This window comes from Prinia subflava, chromosome 3, assembly GCF_021018805.1.
Source record: "Prinia subflava isolate CZ2003 ecotype Zambia chromosome 3, Cam_Psub_1.2, whole genome shotgun sequence".
In the NCBI taxonomy this organism is placed as follows: Eukaryota; Metazoa; Chordata; class Aves; order Passeriformes; family Cisticolidae; genus Prinia; species Prinia subflava.
This window is the reverse complement of record NC_086249.1, coordinates 104096072-104118579: the sequence shown is the minus strand read 5'-3', so window position 1 is coordinate 104118579 and position 22508 is coordinate 104096072. Positions and strand designations below refer to the sequence as shown.

Genomic DNA, 22508 nt, shown 5'->3' with positions numbered 1-22508 from the left:
GAGCCAGGCTGTGTTTCTTCTACAGCCATCAGTTGTAGGAGGACATAATCTTAATCTGGCATTGCCAGAGGATGTACAACGTCACCAGAATCAGGATCAGAATGTGCTTGGAGATGTTTGTGTCCCAGTGTGGTGAAGCCTGGCTGGTGGTCAGGGTGTCTGAAGGGACACTGGGTGGGCTCTGTGTCCCTGGTGATGGCAGGTCCTCACAGGAGAGAGGAGCTGCTGCCTTTACCTCTTCCAGAGCGAGAGGCTCAAGCATCTGTTCCTCCTCAGCCATGCTGGCCAGGGCAGCAGATGCCAGCTCAGCCTCTGTGAGACTGCCTGGGGCAGGAGAGGCACTGGGCAGGGTGGGAGCTGCCACCTCTGTTCCCATGGGGCTGGGAGACCTGGGCTGTGTTTCTTCTACAGCCATCTCTTGTTGAAGGTCATCCTCATCCTCCAGCTTTTGCCTCAGTTTGTAGACCTCCATATGTCCCTCAATCTCTAACTCCTCGGTGATGTTCAGGTCCTGGCGTGGCAAAGTCTGTCTGGAGATTGGACTTTCGGAGGGGACACTGGGTGGACTCTTTGTCCCTGCTGATGGCAGCTCCTCACTGGAGAGATAAGAAGCTGCATCCTTTGCCTCTTCTGAAGTGAGAGACTCAGGCCACTCTTCCTCCTCATCAGCCCCCGGGTGGGCAGCAGCTGCCAGCTCCGCCTCAAGGGAACTGTCTGGGGCAGGAGATGCACTGGGCAGGGCATGCACTGCCTCAGCTGCCTCCTTCATGCCAATGGGGCTGGGAAAGCTGGGCTGTGTTTCTTCTACAGCCATCAGTTGTAAGAGGTCATAGTCTTCCTCTGGCTCCTGACTCAGACTGCACAACTCCACCAGTCCCAGCATCACGAACAGGAACTCCTCGATGATCGTGTCCTGCCATGATGAAGTCTGATTGCTGGTCCCAGTGTCAGAGGGGACACTGGGTGGGCTCTGTGTCCCTGGTGATGGCAGGTCCTCACTGGAGAGAGAAGGAGCTGCTGCCTTTACCTCTTCCAGAGCGAGAGGCTCAGGCATCTCTTCTTTCTCATCAACTCTGGCCAGGGCAGCAGATGCCAGCTCGGCCTCTGTGAGACTGCCTGGGGCAGGAGAGGCACTGGGCAGAGCAGGCGCTGCCTCTGCTGTCTCTTCCAAGCTCACGGGGCTGGGAGACCTGGGCTGTGTTTCTTCCACAGCCATGTGTTGTTGAAGATCATTCTCTTCCTCCAGCTTTTGCCTCAGTTTGTAGACTTCCATATGTCCCTCAGTCTCTAACTCCTCGGTGATGTTCAGGTCCTGGCGTGGTGAAGTCTGTCTGGAGATTGGACCTTCAGAGGGGACACTGGGTGGACTCTTTGTCCCTGGAGATGGCAGCTCCTCACTGGAGAGAGAAGAAGCTGCGTACTTTGCCTCTTCTGAAGTGAGAGACTCAGGCCACTCTTCCTCCTCATCAGCTCCAGGCTGGGCAGCAGCTGCCAGCTCCGACTCCAGAGAACTGTCTGGGGCAGGAGAAGCACTGGGCAGGGCAGGTGCTGACTCTGCTGCCTCTTCCACACCAATGGGGCTGGGAAAGCTGGGCTGTGTTTCTTCTACAGCCATCTGTTGTATGAGGTCATAGTCTTCCTTGGGCTTCTGCCTCAGTCTGCACAACTCCACCAGTCCCAGCATCACGAACAGGAACTCCTCAATGATGATCATGTCCTGCCATGATGAAGTCTGGCTGCTGGTCCCAGTGTCAGAGGGGACACTGGGTGGGCTCTTTGTTCCTGGTGATGGCAGCTCCTCACTGGAGAGAGAAGGAGCTGCTGCCTTTACCTCTTCCAGAGTGAGAGGCTCAAGCATCTGTTCCTCCTCAGTCATGCTGGCCAGGGCAGTGGATGCCAGCTTGGCCTCTGTGAGACTGTCTGGGGCAGGAGAGGCGCTGGGCGGGGCAGGCGCTGCCTCTGCTTTCTCTTCCAAGCTCATAGGGCTGGGAGACCTGGGCTGTGTTTCTTCTACAGCCATCTGTTTTAGGAGGTCATAGTCTTCCTCCAGCTTACGCCTCAGTCTGCACAACTCCACCAGTCCCAGCATCACGAACAGGAACTCCTCGATCATCTTTGGGTCCTGCCATGGTGAAGTCTGTCTGGAGATTGGACTTTTGGGGGGGACACTGGGTGGGCTCTGTGTCCCTGGTGATGGCAGCTCCTCACTGGAGAGGGAAGAAGTTGTGTCCTTTAAGTCTACTGAAGTGAGAGACTCAGGCCACTCTTCATCCTCATCAAGAGTGGCCAGGGCAGCAGATGCCTGCTCAGTCTCTGTGAGACTGCCTGGGGCAGGAGAGGTGCTGGGCAGGGCAGACACTGCCTCTGCTGTCTCTTCCAAGCTCACAGGGCTGGGAAAGCTGGGCTGTGTTTCTTCTACAGCCATCTGTTGTTGGAGGTCTTCCTCCAGCTTCTGCCTGGCAGCAGATGCCAGCTCAGCCTCAGTGAGACTGCCTGGGACAGGAAAGGCACTGGGCATGGCAGGCGCTGACTCTGCTCCCACCTCCACACCCAAATGGCTGGGAAAGCTGGGCTGTGTTTCTTCTACAGCCACCCATGGTTGGAGCTCATAGTCTTCCTCCGGTATCTTATTCCATTCGTAGAACCCCACCGTTCCCAGGATCAGGAACAGGATCTCCCTCGTGATGTCCTGGCATGGTAAAGCCTGGCTGCTCACCGGGGTGTCAGAGGGGACACTGGGTGGGCTCTGTGTCCCTGGTAATCGCAGGTCCTCACTGGAGAGAGAAGGAGCTGCTGCCTTTACCTCTTCAAGAGTGAGAGGCTCAGGCATCTCCTCTTCCTCATCAACGCTGCCCAGGGCAGCAGATGCCTGCTCAGCCTCTGTGAGACTGCTTGGGGCAGGAGAGGTGCTGGGCAGGGCAGGCGCTGCCTCTGGTGTCTCTTCCAAGCTCACAGGGCTGGGAGACTTGGGCTGTGTTTCTTCCACTGCCATCTGTTGTTGGAAGTCTTCCTCTTCCTCTGGCTTCTGCCTGGTAGCAGATGCCTGCTCAGCCTCTGTGAGACTGCCTGGGGCAGGAGAGGCACTGGGCAGGGTGGGCGCTGCCTCTGCTGCCACCTCTATGTCCCTGGGGCTGGGAGAGCTCGGCTGTGTTTCTTCTACAGCCATCTGTTGTTGGACATTATAGTCTTCCTTTGGCTTTTGGCTCAGTTTGTTGACTTCTACCAGTCCCTCAATCAGGATCTCCTCGGTGATGTTTGGATCCTGGCGTGGGGAAGCCTGGATGGTTGTTGCAGTGTCAGAGGGCACACTGGGTGGGCTCTGTGTCCCAGGAGATGGCAGCTCCTCACTGGAGAGAGAAGAAGCTGCGTCCTTTGCCTCTTCTGAAGTGAGAGACTCAGGCCACTCTTCTTCCTCATCAGCCCCAGGCTGGGCACAAGCTGCCAGCTCCGCCTCAAGGGAACTGTCTGGGGCAGGAGATGCACGGGGCAGGGCATGCACTGCCTCAGCTGCCTCCTCCATGCCAATGGGGCTGGGAAAGCTGGGCTGTGTTTCTTCTACAGCCATCTGTTGTTGGAGGTCTTCCTCTTCCTCTGGCTTCTGCCTGGCAGCAGATGCCTGCACAACCTCTGTGAGACTGTCTGGGGCAGGAGAGGCGCTGGGCAGGGCAGGGGCTGCCTCTGGTGTCTCTTCCAAGCTCACAGGGCTGGGAGACTTGGGCTGTGTTTCTTCCACAGCCATGTGTTGTTGAAGATCATCCTCTTCTTCCAGCTTTTGCCTCAGTTTGTAGACCTCCATATGTCCCTCAGTCTCTAACTCCTTGGTGATGTTCGGGTCCTGGCATGGTGAAGTCTGTCTGGAGATTGGATTTTCAGAGGGGACACTGGGTGGGCTCTTTGTCCCTGGTGATGGCAGCTCCTCACTGGAGAGAGAAGGAGCTGCTTCCTTTACCCCCTCTGGAGCGAGAGGCTCAGGCATCTCTTCCTCCTCATCAGGTCTGGCCAAGCCAGCAGCTGCTGGCTCGGCCTCTGTGAGACTGCCTGGGGCAGGAGAAGCACTGGGCAGGGCTGGTGCTGCCTCTGCTGCCACCTCTATGTCCCTGGGGCTGGGAGAGCTCGGCTGTGTTTCTTCTACAGCCATCTGTTGTTGGACATTATAGTCTTCCTTTGGCTTTTGGCTCTGTTTGTTGACTTCTACCAGTCCCTCAATCAGGATCCCCTCGGTGATGTTTGGATCCTGGCGTGGGGAAGCCTGGATGGTTGTTGCAGTGTCAGAGGGCACACTGGGTGGGCTCTGTGTCCCAGGAGATGGCAGCTCCTCACTGGAGAGAGAAGAAGTTGTGTCCTTTGCCTCTTCTGAAGTGAGAGGCTCAGGCCACTCTTCCTCCTCATTCGCTCTGGCCTGGGCAGCAGATGCCAGCTTAGCCTCTGTGAGACTGCCTGGGCCAGGAGAGGCACTGGGCAGGGTGGGCACTGTCTCTGCTGCCTCTTCCAAGCTCACAGGGCTGGGAGACTTGGTCTGTGTTTCTTCTACAGCCATCTGTTGTTGGAGGTCTTCCTCTTCCTCCAGCTTCTGCCTGGCAGCAGATGCCTGCACAACCTCTGTGAGACTGCCTGGGGCAGGAGAGGCACTGGGCAGGGTGGGCGCTGCCTCTGCTGCCACCTCTGTGCGCACGGGGCTGGGAGACCTGGGCTGTGTTTCTTCTACTGCCATCTGAAGGTCATACTCCTCTGCTGGCTTCTGTGTCTGTTTGTAGACGTCCATCAATCCCTCGATCTGTAACTCCTCGGTGATGTTTGGGTCTTGGCATGGTGAAGCCTGGAAGTCTCTCAGGGTGTCGGAGGGTACACTCTGTGGGCCCTGTGTCATTGGTGATGGCAGCTCCTCACTGAAGAGAGAAGGAGCTGCTGCTTTTACCTTCTCTGCAGTGAGAGGCTTGAGTGGCTCTTCTTTCTCAGCAGCTTTGTCCTGGGCAGCAGCTGCCAGCTTGGCCTCTCTGAGACTGTCTGGGGCAGGAGAGGTTCTGGGCAGGGTGGGCGCTGCCTCTTCTGCCACCTTCTTTGTCTCATGTCTGGGAAAGCGGAGCCCCACTGGGGGACTTGGCTCAGGCTCCTTGTCGTCCCTCACTTGTGGCAAAGGTGTATACTGGATCTCAGAGCTGACATCACGTCTCCATGGGGACAGCTCCTGTCTGCTCTCATGCTGCTGCCTTTGGGACAGTCTTTGGTCTCTCATATCTGCCCATCTGGGACGCTCCTGAGCTCTGGCATCTGGTCTTTGTGACAGCTCCTTTTCACTGCTGTCTCTCAGCTGGGACAGTTCTGCTTCCCTTTTGTCTTTCCATAGGCAGATGTGGGAGGGCGCATGTTGTTTCCATGATGAGAGTTCCTCATACCTCTCACCTTCCCTCTGGGACAGCTCTTGGACATTGTCCCATTGAGAGATGTGGGAGTGCACACCTTGTTCCCATGGTGACAGTTCCTCGTATCTTTCACCTTCCCTCTGGTCCAGCTCTCGGATATCATCCCATTGGGAATCCTCTGGGACACTTATATCTCTCCGTAAGGACAGCTCATGAGATTTCTCATCTTCTTCCCATTCTGACTCCTGCTGCCCACTCACATCTGTTTCCCATATCCCTGGGGTTGCGACACATTCTTCCCACTCACGCACTTCTTGGTGTATCTCACCCTGCTCTTCCCACTGGCACAGCTCCCGAACTCTGACAAGCGTCTTATTGTGATAGGATGTCTCTTCCCCACATTCTGATGGACTTTCTTCCCATTCATGGGTCTCTTCGTGTGTCTCATCGCCGTACTCTGAAACCTCCCGAACGCGCACACGTACCTGGTGTTGGCACAGCACCTGGCTCCTCCTGGCTACCAGACGGGAAATTTCTTGGACTGTCACTACTTGCCTTTGGTACCCCTCTCTCCCTGTTACCTCTTCCCTCTGGGAAAGCTCCTCATCGCTATCATCTTCCCTCTGGGAAAGCTCCTCGTCGGTATCATCTTCCCACTGGGAAAGGTCTTGGTCCATGTCTGTGAAAGGCCACTCCTCCTCCTAAGTCTCTGACAGTGGCAGGGCTGACCTGCCCACTGCCCCCGACCACTGCCCGCTGGGGGCTGCCAGCCAGGGTGAACAAGGGGCTGGGGGACCGGGAGTTGGAGTTACCTTTGTCCTTGTCGCTGTCACTGTCAGTATCGTTGTCTGTCCGTCCCCATTGCTGTCTGTTTCTATTGTTGTCTGTCTGTCCCCATGGCTGTCTGTCGCTATCGTTGTCTGTCTGTCGGTACTGGTGTCTAGTGCAGACAGACAGGGAGCTGCTTCCTCCTCATTGAGTGGCTGTGGTGGGACTGGGCACCCCAGGGCTCTGCACCCCTTGGATACCCTCAGCCAGGGCGGGGCTCCCTGATGTCACAAGGGTCTCTGGCCACCACCATGTCCCACATCACAAAGGGCCCCGACACGAAGCGCCCGTGTCACAAAGGGCCAGCCCCGGCAGCCCAACAATGGTGGAGCAGGCAGGAACTGGCACGGAGCAGCCCCGCACTTGTGGCCTTGTGGCCCCTGCTGTGCCCAGAGCCCTGAGGGGCTTTGGCCACGCTCCCGCACGGCAGCCCCAGCCCCACAGGGCACAGCCCTGGGTTTGCAGGCTGCGCTGCCCAGGGCACCAGGAATTGGCGGCACGGACGTGCCAGGCACTCGTGGGCAGCGGCTCCACGAGGCGCGGGAGGCCGGGCACCAGGGCTGTCCCTCAGGGCTCTGCCCGGGCACCGCGGCTCCTCAGTGCCCGCAGCAATGACAGCCGGGGCAGCGAGCGCAGCCTCGGCGCCTTTACCGCCCACGGGAAGCTGAGCGGGGCAGGGCCAGCACGCAAGGACGGGGCCATCCCCAGGCACCTGCACAGGCTGCACAAGCGGCACCGCCAGAGCCCCGTGCGCTCCCACAGGGCCGAGCCCGGCTCCTGCCCCTGGCCCGGGGCAGGGCCCGAGGCAGCGGCTCTTGCAGCTCTCCCCCGGCCTCTGCGGCGCCACGGGCACAGAGCCCGGGCCCGGGGCTCGCTCCCTGCTGCCCCCAGGGCGCTGCCCAGGGCTCCCCGCCCGCCGGGGCCGGGCCGGGCGCTGAGGGAGCGGCGCCACCATTGCTGCCCCCCCGGTGAATCAGGGTCTCCCCGGCTTTGTCCCAGCCGGGAATGAGGAGAGCACGGGAAAGACCCGTTTCTCATCCAGCCGGGGAATGAGGAGGGCTAGGAAAGAGTCGTGTTTCTCATCCAGCTCGGGAAAGATTCACGTTTCCCATCCCCTTCCTCACCACAACCGCGTTTCTGGCGGTGCGGCGCTGCCCTCCCGTGGCCATTGCCGGGACTGCGCCGGCCCCGCGCCCGGCCGGAACCCCGCGGCTCCGGGGAAGATTTTGGGAACCTCCAACTCTGCGAAAACATCGCGGACCCGGGGGATGCCCCGCTCACACCAGAGCACAAGGAAGAGCAGTCAAACAGGAGTGTTCAAAGTTTGCCTCTAAGATCGCCCTAATGACATAAAAAATTAAAAAGGATGGGGAGAGACGCACAAAGGAGGACCCACACCCCCATTCCTGTCTCCAGAGCTCTCTGCACACCTCCGACGGAAAGATCAGGAGGCTGCAGAGGACTGGTCTCCATGAAGGGCCAGGTCTGATGTCTCTAAGTACCAAAACATTCTGAAACACCAAGTTCCTGTCATTCATAGTGCTCCGCAGGGCAACTGGAACCTACAGGACAGGCAACTCCACACTCCTTCCACGGAGTAACTAATTCCATTGGGGTAATAATTAATGTATGTTTTGTGTCTGATGGGGTAGATATCAGCAGTGCTGAGATAACTTTGGGCTTGATGATCTTAATGGTCTTTTTCAACCTGCTTTCTGTGATTTTATGATGGGACGTGTGAAGGCTGCTAAATACAGTCCATGCATTCTTTGTGGTCACCCGGACCTTCTATGAAACAGAAAAGTTTTCCCGCTTTCCTTTTCACAGCCTCGATGATGCATCTGATCTAAACTCACTCCTGAGAGAGTCCCACTCCTCGGAAGAGGCAACAGAGGTGGAAAATTCTCACAAAACACAGCTGTGCAGTTTACAGCTGCACTTCAAGGCAGGATGTTCCTTGAATATTTAATCTAAATCTTGTTCCACCCCTTTAATACCTGGAAACTGCGAAGTTTTCTTAATTCTTCCTCTTTGTTCTAAATTCTTCCAACTATCCCATGCAAGTCTTCCCTTAACCATCTTTGGTATTTCATCTTCTTGGTGATTTAATTAATGACAAAATTCATATGCAAGAATTCAAAGACCTGATCCGAGTTTCTGCAAACACTCAGGCTCAGACTCCAAAAAATGACATTTCTGTTGTTTGCAGTAAGAAGAAGATAATCTGCTCTTGTTAGGACATGACCTCCAGAATTTGTCTTCAGATACTGACAAAGAAATATTTTCTTTGAAACTAATTCTGGTGCCCACTTATTTTCCTTTCTTTATTTATTTTTTACTTTTATTAATATATTAATATTTCCATGCAATCTGTTGATGCTTCTTTTGCTGTCTTGCTCTTGATTTATCATTCCATATTAGAGAGAAGTCATTTTTCCATGCAAGTTCATGGTGACCCCCACTGAATCTTTGCTTGTATTCTGCATTATCACTTGAAAACATCAAGCTAAATCTAACAAAGATGTTTTTAGAGCTCTGAAGCCCTGCTTCAATAGAAGGGAAGAACCTCAGTCATCCTAAATGGGTTTGTGCTGAGTTACATCATTCTTAAATATTATTGTATTTGAGAAATACAATAGGTGTTTTAGTGTGAGAAAAGAGTTGATCAGGCAAGAATGACTTTCAAAAACTTTTCTGGAGCAGGCGGGTGGTTGGAAAGAAAAGAAAACTATCAAAAAGAAAAGAAAACTATCAAAAACAAAACAGAGCCCAGAAACTTTTAAGTGTGCATATCCCTTGAAGGCATCCTTGCCCAATCAACATCTCCAAACCTGCGATTCCTGACTTCAGCCTCAGTGGAGAATTCCCACTCTTGATCTTATCAACCTCTCCTGTACATTAATGATTTCATTTACAAAGCTAGGGCGAAAATGATGACTGATGATTCAACACCTTTTAAAATATTTTATCTAATAATGAAAACATCACACAGTTTTTGCCTCAGTAAACATAGCCTGAAGTGGTAAAAGGGAAAAGCAGCAATTGCTAAATTTAGCGGCTTTACCACAAAACAAACAAACAAAAAAAGGACAACAAATGAAGATAAATCTTCCTGTGGAAGATTAAACAAACCATGATAGAAAATTCCATCGGGCAGTTTCAGTTTATGAATTACCTTTTAGAACACAAACCGGTGGGGAGTGAGCAGCAGCGGGGATTACTGAGATGGTTCCTCACCTGACTTGTTCTTGCACTCGATGTCGTAGCCGGTGATGGGGCTGTTGCCGTCGAAGCCCATGGTCCACCTCAGGGCGATGCTCCGAGCTCTCACCTCGCGGATCTCTATCTCAGGGGGGTCAGGGGGCTCTGGGCAAACACACACACACAGCTTTGCTCAGAACAGACCCCGTCCTCTTAAGAGAGTGTCCTGGGGTGACTTTGTGATGCTTGTATCCCCAGTTGTCTGTTCTGTTTGTGTTGGATACTGTGTTCTGTGCCTTTAAGACTGTGAAGCAGGGAGAAGGACAAGTGTGGAGTTTGTTTGGAGAACCTGCACTCCCTCCTACACATTCTGGCACCTGGACTGTGTTCATCTGAACCACGGACACACTGCAGGACAAGAGACCTTTTATTTGCTTTTTACTTAGTTTAGGTAGCTGAGGCAGATAAGTTCCCTGGACTGTTTTTTTTCTCTTTTTCTTGGGACTGTTTAAACCTATGCTGGACTGAAAATCCCAGAAGAACACCAGGAGCTCACACCTGTGGCCCACCAGGCCCAGGATGGCATTTTCCAGCGTCAGAGGAACTGATAAGACACTGAGTGAGCTGAGCTACACCCATGACAAGGACTTTTCTCAGTTTTGCCATCTCTTTTCAAAGCGGCGAGAGGTTTTATTGTTCCATATTACTAATTCTTTATGCTTGTGGGCACTTTGTTTGTTAAATAAATAGTTTTTTCCACCTTTTTCCAAGGAGGTTCTTTCCTGGACCAGTTGGGGGAGGGGCCTTTTTGTGTTTGCTTCCCAGAGGGACCCCATTTGGAGGTTTCCTCCCAAATTTGCCCTAAATCAGGACACAGGGACATGCCAACCAGCATGGTGCTGGCTCAGCCTTCCTGGCATTCCTCTGGGCACTCATGGGGACTCTGATCCTCTTAATCACCTGCTGGAAGTATCAGCCCTTTTCAACTCGGAGTCACTGGTTAATCTTGAATCCTGGCTCCCCTCTGACCTTGGCTGCATTTCCTTAAAATCACCCCAGCCTGAGCTTTCATTCCAGGAAAGGTGTTTTACCTCAAACACCACATTTCCCCAATACTTCTATCAGTGATTTTACTCAAAAAGTGATTGTAGAAATGTGAGTACTAAACTCAAAAGTGCTAAATGTGGTGGGGAGAGAGAGTAAAATTTCTGTCTCTTTGAGCATGTTTAAAAGTCTTACTTTAATAACAGAATAATCTGATTAAATCACTCTGAAAGCTCTTTCTGCCTCCAAAGTTAATGTTGTAAATAACCAGCACCTAGACCCATTCTAATGTCCCTTTAAATTGTCATGGCAGCTTAGATGAGCACTGGTGGAACAGGGAACCTGTCCCTTAACTCCACCTGAATTTTTCAACGGGGCTGCCTTAGGCATTCTCTGGAATCTGCTGCTACTTGGAATCAAGGGCAGGGAGAGATAAATCTGCAAGTTGTAGGAATTTGTTGTGTGCAAGCTCAGAGGGGCACAGGAGGAACCAGCACTACATGGAACAAGCAGTGGCCAGTGGCTGAGTCCTGCCTGTGCCCACATCTCAAATATTGTCACCTCTCCAGGACTTGCTGTTTCTGCCCTGTGGGAGAGGAACCCCAGCCCCAGGCAACATAAATTCCTAGAGTTCAGATTGTGCAAACTGCTCACAGTTTATTGTGACTGATTAAACTTGAAATATTTTGCTTCAAGTTCCACGGTAGGTTTAACATTTCTCTAGAGATAAAGTGAGATCACTTTTGCTTTATTTCAGACCTGGGTTTGAAGCACATTTGTTCTTTAAAATCAAATGCAACCTGCTCTCCCTCAATCCTCCATATCCACAATCCTTACTGAAGATATTAGTTTCAAATATCTTTGGAAATTGTCAACTACTGTATTTAAGAAAAAAAAATCTAATTAATTTGTACAGATCTAGAAGGACTCAAGCTTATCTTTTATTTTGATATAATCTGTGATGCTGGAAAATGAAAGACTGAGAACCTTAATGCAGCTCCTCATTTCTTTGACAATGAGGAACACATTTAATTAAGAATCAGAATCTCCTTCCCCCCAGCAGATTTCTACACTTCCTGTCCTACAATAGCTGTGGGTTTTTTTCCTTGCGTTGTCCTCTCCCTACCTTGCACAGTGAGCTGAATTATTCCACGATCCTCCCCGTAAGAATTGATGGCGTGGCAGGAAAAGAAGCCAGAATCTTCACGCACAGTTGGCAGAATCTATAGGAGGTTGGAAAAGAGGTGATGAATTGAACAGCACGCAGAGAAAATAAACCAACAGCTTGTCCATGTGGCGCAAGAAAAACCGCGCAGACTGTTCTCCTTGACAGCAATAAATAGATAGTGCAGGTTATACATATTTGCATAGGAAAGCTTCCAAAATACTGAGGTTATCAAAGCCAGCAGCACCTGGGCTGAGGACACAGGCTACCAGCTCGACATGTGTAGTCAGGAGCTGGAGCTCCACCTATTCCTGCAGCTTCTCCTTAGGAGCCTTGTTTCCAGTTCCTCGCAAGTTTGCCAAGTATTTAAGTGTTGGCTGAAATTTGCCATACAAAATGGTGCCTCCTGCTGCCTCCAAATTTTTCCAGCTATTTCTGAAAATAACTCAAGTGGCTGAAGTCTGTGTGGAGGAAATAAAGGTTCAAGCACTGGTGGTGAACCCTGTAGCGTTCAGCATGGTGCTTCGTAATAAAGTTTTGTGTGGTCTTTCTTTTCAATTTGTTGTTTAACAGCAAGGAAATTTATATATAATATTTACAAACATGATCGTAATGATGTTTTTCTACAGGACCACTGCTTCAATCAAGGTACAAGAAAGGAAGAATTTTTTTTAAATGAGCAGATATTCGAAATACCATTTCCTTCTCATTGTTCAGTATGCTGCTTCACAATTTATTTACTGCATACTGTTCAAACTGTGCCCTGAAAACAGACATTCATTTTCTTACGGCATTTTCCTGTGAATTCACCCATTGCAGAAACACGAGTGAATTTATTTTCATCAGCCCTGACACCATGAAGAGCATTGCCACCATTTCATGTAGGGAATTAAGGAAGCAGATGTATGATAACGTTTGTGGCTGCTTGACAAGTTGCCACATATTAGCTGAGCCATGGAAACTCCACGTGCTCTTTATTCCTCAGCAAAACCCAGGTGATGTGAGCACAGCTCCCAGTCACCACTGGTTAAGATAAATGGATTAATTTCCCACTTGCTGCAAGGAAATTGGAGAGTTATCATCTGAGATGTGGCAACTTGTCAAGCTATGTTCACTTGCACGTGTGGCTGAGCTTGGTGACAGGGAAACAAACATGTCCAGAGCCCAGTTTGAAACATGCAGGGCCTTCCTCCCCCTCACTCAGAGTTCTGAGCAATAAATAGCCTTTCATGTGTTCATAACAGCTTCCACTGAGTTCAGCTGCAGCCAGGAGGGCTGAGTACTGCTGCAAATCAGACCCCAAGGGCTCAAGGCAAGTGCCCAGAAAACAAAGAACACACAATTACTGGCCACCTGTGAGAAATTTAGTCTCAAAGATCAGCTTCGCATCACATAGTGCCGTTCATTACTCAACGCTAATTCAGCCCCAGTGAAAATCCAAGTCCTGTCTCGCTGAGGCAGGGGTCCTGCAGAAAAAATAAAAGCTGAGTGCACAACTAAAGATCAGATCATCATGCAAAAGCACTGAGCTCAAAGCTTCAGAGACAACCTTAACCTGCCATTTTCTGCTTTTTGGGGTGTTTTATCTCTCAGAAGTGAAAGGTTTTCTATGTAACACACATGGTGTAGAATACCATTGCTGTACATGACTGCTTCAGAAAACTCTCCAAGCAGGCCTCCAGCCTTCCTGGTAGAAATATTGTTGTGTATCCCGGGGTTATCTTATTAAAATCAACAAGAAGAATGATAGCAGAGAGGCCTAGGGGTCAATCCTATAACTAAATATTATTTGTATCACAAAAATACTAACAGGAGCAAAGTCACACATAGAATTTATCCTTCCTCATAGAAATCAATGACAAAGGTCCCTTACAGAGAGCAAACCCAGAATTTTACTGGATATCATCCAACACAGTTTTTGGCTGATAAAGGAAGAAATTTTTCATAAGAGTTACACTAAAATTTAGACAATAATAAGACAGAGAATTAATTCCTCGGGCCTGATAAATACATTTTTAAAATGTAACTGAAACTGGATAATGAAGATTTTGGAGTGAGAAAAAGGAAGATTCTTTTAGATTTCCTAAAAGCACATGTAAAACACCACTTTGAATCCTGACTTAACAAAGTGCTCTCACAAGCTCCACCAAGTGAAAGGAGGGAGAAGAGATCTTTAAAAAGGCAGTATTTATTCTCAGACCATTTTAGTGATTTTGGTGACACACATCGGAACCTGGGGTCAGATACTTGCCAGAGTTTATCAGCACTTTGGTCAAATTGATCTGGGGAAGGACAGGCTAAGGCTCGAGCCATGCTGCTCCTGAGACAGAAAGGATGGAGGGTTGAGCTTGGATCACTCTCTTTCTGCCTCTGGAGTGTGGGAAGAGGGAATTTTTCAGTAGGGATGGGTTGCAGAAGTTTCCTCTCCCTCCTCTTGCTGCCAGCTCTCCACGCCATGCTCAGAGCAAGTGCTGGGGCTCTGGTGTTGTCAGGCTGGCCCTGCACCTGAATCAAAACCAAACCAAGCACACCTTGACATATCTGCATGATCTGGGGGCCAATTTGTTTTCCTACCTGCAGGGTAGAGATCACTTCATCCCCAACTTCCTTGGTGGAAACCAGGTAGCGGGACATCTCGGGGTTAATGATCCGGTCTTCCTTCTCCCAGCGGACGATGATGGGTTTCTCTCCATGTGCCGTGCAGCTCATCTCCTTCTTCTGGCCTTGAGTTGCCAGGGTGGTGTTTGGGTAGGAGGTTATCATAGCTGGAACTAGAAACAGACAAAACAGAACAAAATAAGGTTGTTCCTCAATGAGCTGAAGGGTCTGATGATACAAGGTTGGCTCTTCAATCTGTGTTTCATCCAGCTTGTCCATATTCAACCAGGTTGAAATGAATCTGAAAAAGTATTCTCTTTTCATTCCTTTATTAAGAGAACTGATGGACCTCAAAGGCAACTTAGCAGAAAGGAGTAGGAAATGGACAATAGACGGTGTGAATCCAAAGGAAGCCTGTCTTCATTTGTTTTGCTGCTCACAGGGCAACTTGCAACATAATTCAATATTCAATATTCACAGCACATAAAGGGACTTTAATAAGTGTTCAGATATGGGGACAATAAAGAACTGATAAAAATGTCTGCTTCCTTCTGATGAGCTGCTGTTCTACTTGCTGAGTGTTACATGTTTTACTACTGTGTGTGACAGTAATGATCTATCAAAATGAGGGCTCAATTAAACCAGGAGCTGCACAAAATTAAAAGAAAGGCTTTGCACCAAGGAGCTTACAGACCATGGATGTGTTGAGTGCGTAGCTGAACTGTGCTGAACTGAAAGTATAATTAAACTGACAATAAACCTAGCTAGATTCAAGTTTTTATTGTACTCAGAAGGCATTTGCAGAACAGTTTGGACATACCTGTCAACTTCATTAACCATTCTTTAAAAAAGGACTTAAATTTTAAGGTTGAAAAAAGAACTCTCTTCTTAGCAAGAATTGTCTTAAACCTTAAGTATTTTCATGTTTTGAAATTCAAATTTCCTGCAAACAGGAAGAAAAGAAATGCTTGGAATGTTTTATTGCAAACCCCAAACATGGGATCTTTGAAATAGGATGATCTCTTTGGTGTCCTTTGCTGTCCTTTCCTCCCTGCATGGTTTTTACACCAACGAATAGCATCTGGACTTCTGTCTCTAGAAAGAGTCAAAGCCCACGAGTCTTTCAGTTCAGGCCCAGGAGAAGGTGGAGAGCCCAGGACAGCACACAGATCTGTTCTTTCTGAAAGAATCTGTCCACTCTCCTAAAGCATATGAGGCGTCAGCAATGAACCCCCTCCCTAAGCTCTTGCCTCCTGCAGTAGCCCCAGTCCCTTGTTTTTATGCATGAACTGTTGCCTCTTCCTATCAGAACAACTCACTCCTTCCATCTGAGCTTCTCTGGGTCCCTCTTTTAATCAGATGACACTGGCAGAGGATCTGATCTGAGGCCTTCCCAGGCTTTCCCCTTGCATGGGTTGTGTTTGTTGCCGCACAGCAGAATAAAAACCCTTATTTAAATGAATTACTTTAATTGCCAGCCCGTAATATTAATGCTTGGTGGCATGACCTTTTCACATGCCAGAGCTGTTAATGCTTGGATATGACAATATGTCAGGATGCAGCCCTTTCTGTTCAAAGGCTTCCTGAACCAAACCAAACCGACCTGGAGATTCACAGGGCCCATGGAGCCGTGGGTTTGAGTTACCAATGGGATCTAATTCCAGGAGGATTTCTGAGAAAGGTCTTGTGTGAGGCAGGAGGCTCCACATGCACTAGTGATGAATTACAACTTTTTAAACTGGGTTTAATTGGGTATTAGGTACTCATCAATTTTGTCCAAGAGGGGCATTTGAAGAGAAGAAATTACGAATAATAAAAATAGAAAATTAGGATGAGTCTGATTCCACGTTCCAGAGAATGGAAATAGCCTCAGTTTCATCTGGTGTGTGCCCACGTACCCACAAGGAGGTTACTTTCAGAAAGTTGTTTTTTTGTGGCCATCTGCTTGTTCCTCCAAATCCAGAACAACCAGGGCTATGCAAGATCACAAAATCATTAGATTGGAAATGACCTCCAAGACCACTGAGGCCAAGCTGTGCTCGATGCCCACCTTGTCCCCAGCCCAGAGCTCTGAGTGCCACCTCCAGGCTTCCCTTGGACACCTCCAGTGATGAGGACTCCAAACCTCTCTGGGCAGCCCCGTCCCATGTCTGAAAACACTTTCAGTGAAGAAAATCTTCCTGAATTTCTTCCTGAAATAGTCCTTTATGCATTTTGTTCAATAGGAGACCCAACTCAAAGGAGTGCCAGGTTGTTAAGGAGTCCATATTGCCATCATTAACTTGTGCCACCTCCTTTCTTCCTTCTACAATGTCCTCAGCCTCCCAAATGTCCTTCCTCTGCACATCTCTCTCCCTTCAGCACAACAGGCTCCAGTCGCCTTCACCTGTCCCTCTTTCTTCCTACTTCAACCTCCTCAGGTTCTCACATGTCCCCTAATCCCCATACCTTTCATTTTCCTCCTCCAGCCTCATTTCCTTGCCCTAATTAAATCAGCCAACCTTCCAAGCCTCCTAAAGGGTTTTTCCTGTATCTGCAGTCCTCTTTACCATCAAGATCTCCTCCTTGGAGTTTCCCTGGTGATGGTGAAAATGTTCTGAGCCCGTGCAGGAGATGAGGGGTGAGGGGTTTGTGCCTCCCCACGAGGAACCAGAGCTCCTGTGCAGGTGAGCCTTGCCCTGGCAGGTCCAGCCTCCTGCTGCATGAGCAGGAGCACAGAGAAAATGGGACATCTGCACTTGGATTGAAATCCCACAGACCTCCAGGAGCCTGTCCCAGACACTCCAGCCTCACTTTTAGGTCTTGCACTGGATGATGGTGCCAAACCAAACCCCATGACTCCCTATCCTGCTTTTAAAAACCAGAGGCTACCTTGCAAAGCTCATTTCCCCCCACAACAAACTTTCTTAATAAGAGCAGAATAAGAACATGTAAAGAAAGATGACTTTATTCCTCAGATACAGCTTTATCCCTGCTTATCCTTCCCTTCTCCTCACATAATCTTCCACACGGATTCCTTATTGCCATAGCAATGCCTCACAGCTAAATACTTCCCCTTCCTCCAAAGCTGATTTTTTACTCTTCACAATTTATCTCCAATGATCCTAGACTGTAAGCTCTTTTTTTTTTTATCTTCCTCTATGTCAAAAGATTTCTGGTAACAAAGCCACATTCCCAAGGATATTTTAGGCAACGTATTTCTTCATCCTCCAACTATCTTTAATCAAATTACTGATGCAAATAACTGAGATAAATATGCTGGTGCTTTACTGACAAAATAATCTAGAAAACTGTAAATAAGCAAGCTAAATCTGCACTACATATGTATGAGATATTCTCTTAGGATGTCTTAAAAATAAGTGAAGGCATTTAGAAATGCATCAAGATGATTCAGATGCCATATTAAGTTTGTCTGTGTCTTATATCTCTTCAAATGAGCATTGTATACAGACACATAATTATATATATATATATATACACACACACACACATTTATATAAGATAATTTTGGAAAGGTGGGGCATGTTGCTGTGCAGGTTCAAGGAATGGATATAGCCATGTTCCATAATTTTGGGGTAGTTTCACCCTGGGAGTAAATAAATTTAACTAATTAATTAATTAAATGAATCAAGTTTTTTTCCTCTGGGGTTCTCTGTGTCTTTGTCTGAAGCCCTGTGGTGCTGGGCACAGTTAGAGCTCAGTTGGTCAAAACTGGACAAAGCAGAAGCTACAATTGATAAATCATGGCAATTTCCATTTTCAAGGTATGAATATCTCTGCCAGCAGCATTAATCCAGGAGTTTTCTCTGTTTAGAGTTGGGCTTTCCTTTGGAAAGCTGATGTATTTTCATAGGCCAACACATTTTTTTCCCCTTTTTTCATGGCAACCCAGCAAAAAATAAATATATTTAATTATATTATTTTTATTTTATTATTAAACCATTATTTATTATAGCACTAAATATTATTGCTATATTAATGCATAAAAATATTAGATTATAAAATCATATTATTTAGCAATTATATTGCTTGTTAATATAATGATTACTTTATAGTAATAACAATTTCGTCATTAAAATCAGAGTGCAAAATTCTATAGTTGGGGTTATACTTAAAAAATTGTGAAAGTGCCTCAGACAAAACAAGAAACTTTTTGCCCTACTCTCGAAGAAAACTGAACCTAGGCCTTTCCTAAGATTCAGTAAAAATTACTTAATCTGACTTATTTTTCTCTGCTACTGCTGAGTGTTTCATCAGGAACTGAGTACAAATGAAAATATTTAATTACTTTGATAAAGACCAGTCTCATTATCCAGAATAACAAGACTGTAGGAAGTTGAGTAAAGCTTGTAAAGGGTATCAGAAACTTTTGAATCCTTTTAGAATAAATCTTTATGAATTAATAGAAAACAAAAAAAAAAAAAATCACATCAATTTTACAAATGATGTAGAGAGCTGGGATGGAGGGAGGTATTTTTTGTCTCTTTCAGCTCATCTATTGGAATAGCCACATTGGAAAAAGCAAATTAAAAATCTCCCCGTCTTTCAGTTTGTAATTAAACACTAAATATCCATGTATCATTCAAAAATGATACATACATGTATCATATCAAAAATGATATTTAGTCATTTTTGACTAAAGCTCTCAGTATTTTGAAATATTATGGTCCTTTCTAACGCAAAACCATTCTGGGATTCTGGGATTCTCCTGGTCTGAAGATTTCTGTCCTGGCAGAGTGTTCTCATATTTTGGTTCCATCACTGGGTCATACTCGATCTGGCCAGTTTGGGGAAATATCTGTAGCCATGAGAGATTCATCTTGCAAACAATGAAAAAATATTGAAAAGATGAATTGAAATTCAAGTTTAACATTAAAGCCAAATTCCTCTGTCCTTTCATTCTGGTCAGCCACAGTGAGAACACTCTTCTCTCCATGACAAATGGGATTTTCCTACCTCAAAAATTCCCTCTTCCTCCATCCTCTTTTGCTCAGGCAGAGAAAGCCCATGCAAATACATTATTTATATTTTAGGGAGCCTAGCTGTCACATTTTTATTTGTTGATATATATATATTTGTTAATTTATCTTCAAATTACTAGACTTCCAGGAGTCAGCAAGAGCTTTGCTAAAATTTGTAACTTCATTTTTCCCTTTCTGATAAAAGACATTTGGGTTTACTTAAATAACAACTCTCTGGAATTCAAACAGTGAAGAAAAAGAGAATTTTAAATCAATAGGATTTCTCAAACACTTCAATTTAAACTCATAGTTCCTTGGTAAAAGTCAAGCCTGTTCAGCAGGTGAAAATCATGCTCTTAACCCTCATCCTCAGGAGATGTCCAAGATTAAGAAAAAATTCTCTGTCTCAGAAGGTCAAAGAAATATGTAAACACAAAAATAAGCATCCCATTTTTATGTGTTCAAGTTATTAGATATAATATTAATGGGCATATAATTAATGACAGTTTCTTTCTACCAATATTTGCTAATTTTGAAAATTTACTTCACATTTGAGACCTTTTCCTGTTTGTTTGTTGTGAAAACCTCTTGGGAGACATGTTCTCTTAGGATAAATATTTTAAAAAATTCGATTTGAATTATTTTATCATTTCATGAAGTTGATTTTAGAATAGAACATTTTATTGTATTGCTTGGAATCAGTAAAGAATTTGCTTAGAAAGAAACCATTCTGGGTGAATTGTGCCAGTAATCAATATGGCATGAATTTCAAATTTAAAATGCCAGTGTTTTGAAATTAATAGCCATTGATGTTTCAGATTAGAAAAAAATAATTTCAAACACGTAAACCTGAGAAATTCAAGGAGAGAAGTACAGATTTGATGAATTCATATGACAGACTGATATATTTACTCAGCTTTAGTTTCAGAAGTCTGTACTGTATAGGAAATAAATTCAAAAAAATTATTAATGAATATATTCCTGAAAATATTTTTAAAATAAACCTGTACAAAATGAATTACCTTCTACCCCTAACCTGCCTTAAAAGGAAGATCAGTAGTTTTTAATATGTTTTTTGTATGAATGAATTGCTGGACAAAAGGCAAGGGATTTATTAGCAGTTCTATTAGCAAAATAATTTTCTGACAGAAAAGTATAAAAACCAGCACTGCTGTGCAAAAAGTGAGAAATTAAACACAGACATGGCAAGTTCTGTCCCAGCTTCCTAAGTTTGCATTACAAATCCCATATATCAAACCAAGAGACTCAATGGTTTGTAAAAACTGCATTATTAGGACACCCCTACAAAGTAATCTTTGGGGAACAAAAAAAAAAAAGTCTGAAAAGAAATAACTAGTGAGTGGGAATGAATATGGATTCTGTACATCTTAAAATACCATTTCAGCCAGCCACCCTGGTGTAAAGGAAGACTTTGATTATAAATATTATCCCAACGTGTGTTTCCAAGCTTGAGCAGGCCTGGTTTGATGCTGAGCTTCAATAAAATGACAATGATGTCTTGAGTCCTTGGCAGCTCCACCAGCGCCTCCTTATCTGATTGAATGTGTCAGGGCAAAGGCTGTGAACATTTAGGGTTCATATCTTATTCACTCAGAAGTGGTTTCAGGTCACATTAGAGGAAGAGAAGCTGATTTATTTTGCATGACAACTATGAATTTTAACCAAAAGAAGCATTAATAAAATAAAAAAGGGCTTTTCTCTCAAATCACAAAGGCAATTCTTTCCCCTTCCTGAGGTCTTTTCCTGCATTAGTTCTGTGTTTGTACAGTGCAAACTGATGGCTTCAGATGATACACAGGAGACCAGCAGCTGCTGCTATTTCTTGGTCTTTCCTTTGACTTTGACGTGGTTGTGAAATGAATGTGACTTTCTCTTGCTTCAATTCCCATTTTTTTCCAGCTGCACTTCCCAGTAACCAAGGGGAAGGGAATGGGGGATGAGAAGCTGACAGCTTTGTCCCCTGCAGTCAGCTGGAGTAAAAGCCTGTGGAAATTACTCTGGCAACTCACACGAGGCACTGGAAAATCTCATCAAAGCTTGGCTAATTGGCAAAACAAAAATTAGTGATCAAAAAAACATTATATCACCACGTATGTAATTGTGATTTATGAAGACTTAGACAAAGACCGTCTTCCCACAGAAGAAATTTATGGGCAATATTAGTTTTACCATCATTGACATTGTTGGGAAGTGTGGCTGCCTGAAAATTAGCACCAGACACATGTTCCCATTAATTACAAATTCCTTGGGCCACTTTTCTATTCCAAATCAATTACGATCTTTCATCAGCTTGTTATAAAAGCCAGGCTGGAAAGAGCAGGAATGTTAAATAGTTAAAACTGGCAATGCATAATTTTAGATAACTTCGCCAATGCTTTGATCTTAAATTGAATTCAGTCTGCCATCAAGATGGCATCAAGTTTTAATGTGAAATGAGAGGGTTACTGCTATCATAATTGTAAAGCACAGCCCTCTAATTTTTGATGACTTACTGAATGCAAATCAGTTAAAAACAGAGACTGTGAAATCCCATGGAGAGTGTTTCTATTTTTTTTTTAAACAACTTTTTATCCTTTAAACTCTCTATTTGTGTCCTTTCGCTAAAATCACCTGAACAGTTTACAAGTTTAAATGAAAAAAAAAAAAAGGCAGAAAGTCACTGGAAAGCACAAGCTTTAATCAGGCTTTATTTTATAACCCAGCAGCTCCCTTAAGTCTTTTAGATTTTGGAGGCTGTGAAGTGACATGTGTAAATGTCCCTCCCTGGGGAAGAGAAGCAAACACTAATTGGGGTATTGACAGGTTTAAATGAAGCAGAAACACACGAAGAAGAAACTCTGGCTCCAACAAAAATGAGTATTGGGGAGCGGGGCATGCCGGGACATTAATGGTTTTCATTCACTGCTCACTCATGCAGGTAAATATACTTTTAAGCACGGTGACCTGGGTCTATAACAGCTCAGTTCTGAGCTAAAAAGCCATGAAATACTATCTGCTGATGTATAACAAAGAGAGCTCTGCTAGAACCAGTCTCTCCTAGCTGTTCAGAGGGAATTATATATTTTATTTTCTACGTAGTTGCAGATAGACCAATATCATCTGGAACAGACTCAAATGTATTTAAATCAGCAAGACACAACTCTGTCTATTTAGCAGCAACTTTCTCTATGAGTTTATCAGCATAACCAATATAAATATATATATATTTGCTGCGTATTAACACTGACAGAGAGGTGGTGTTGCATTGGATGAATATTCCAAAGCTTTCACCTGGGCACAGGGGTCAAGCATGGTCATAAAACCCATCAGGCTCACCACAACTGGTCTTCA

General features: G+C 46.3%; 1 protein-coding gene across 2 annotated transcripts in view; it reads right to left on the bottom strand.

Annotated features, from left to right (window-relative positions):
- Nucleotides 1-22508, bottom strand: part of DSCAM (DS cell adhesion molecule) — a 453735-nt gene that overhangs the window by 104634 nt on the left and 326593 nt on the right. For both annotated transcript variants that reach the window (XM_063393172.1, XM_063393173.1), the window contains exons 12-14: nucleotides 14173-14369; nucleotides 11560-11656; nucleotides 9426-9554 (exon numbers count right to left, since the gene is read on the bottom strand). In XM_063393172.1, the coding sequence (XP_063249242.1) occupies nucleotides 9426-9554; nucleotides 11560-11656; nucleotides 14173-14369 (423 nt within the window). The remainder of the gene's footprint in view (nucleotides 1-9425; nucleotides 9555-11559; nucleotides 11657-14172; nucleotides 14370-22508) is intronic.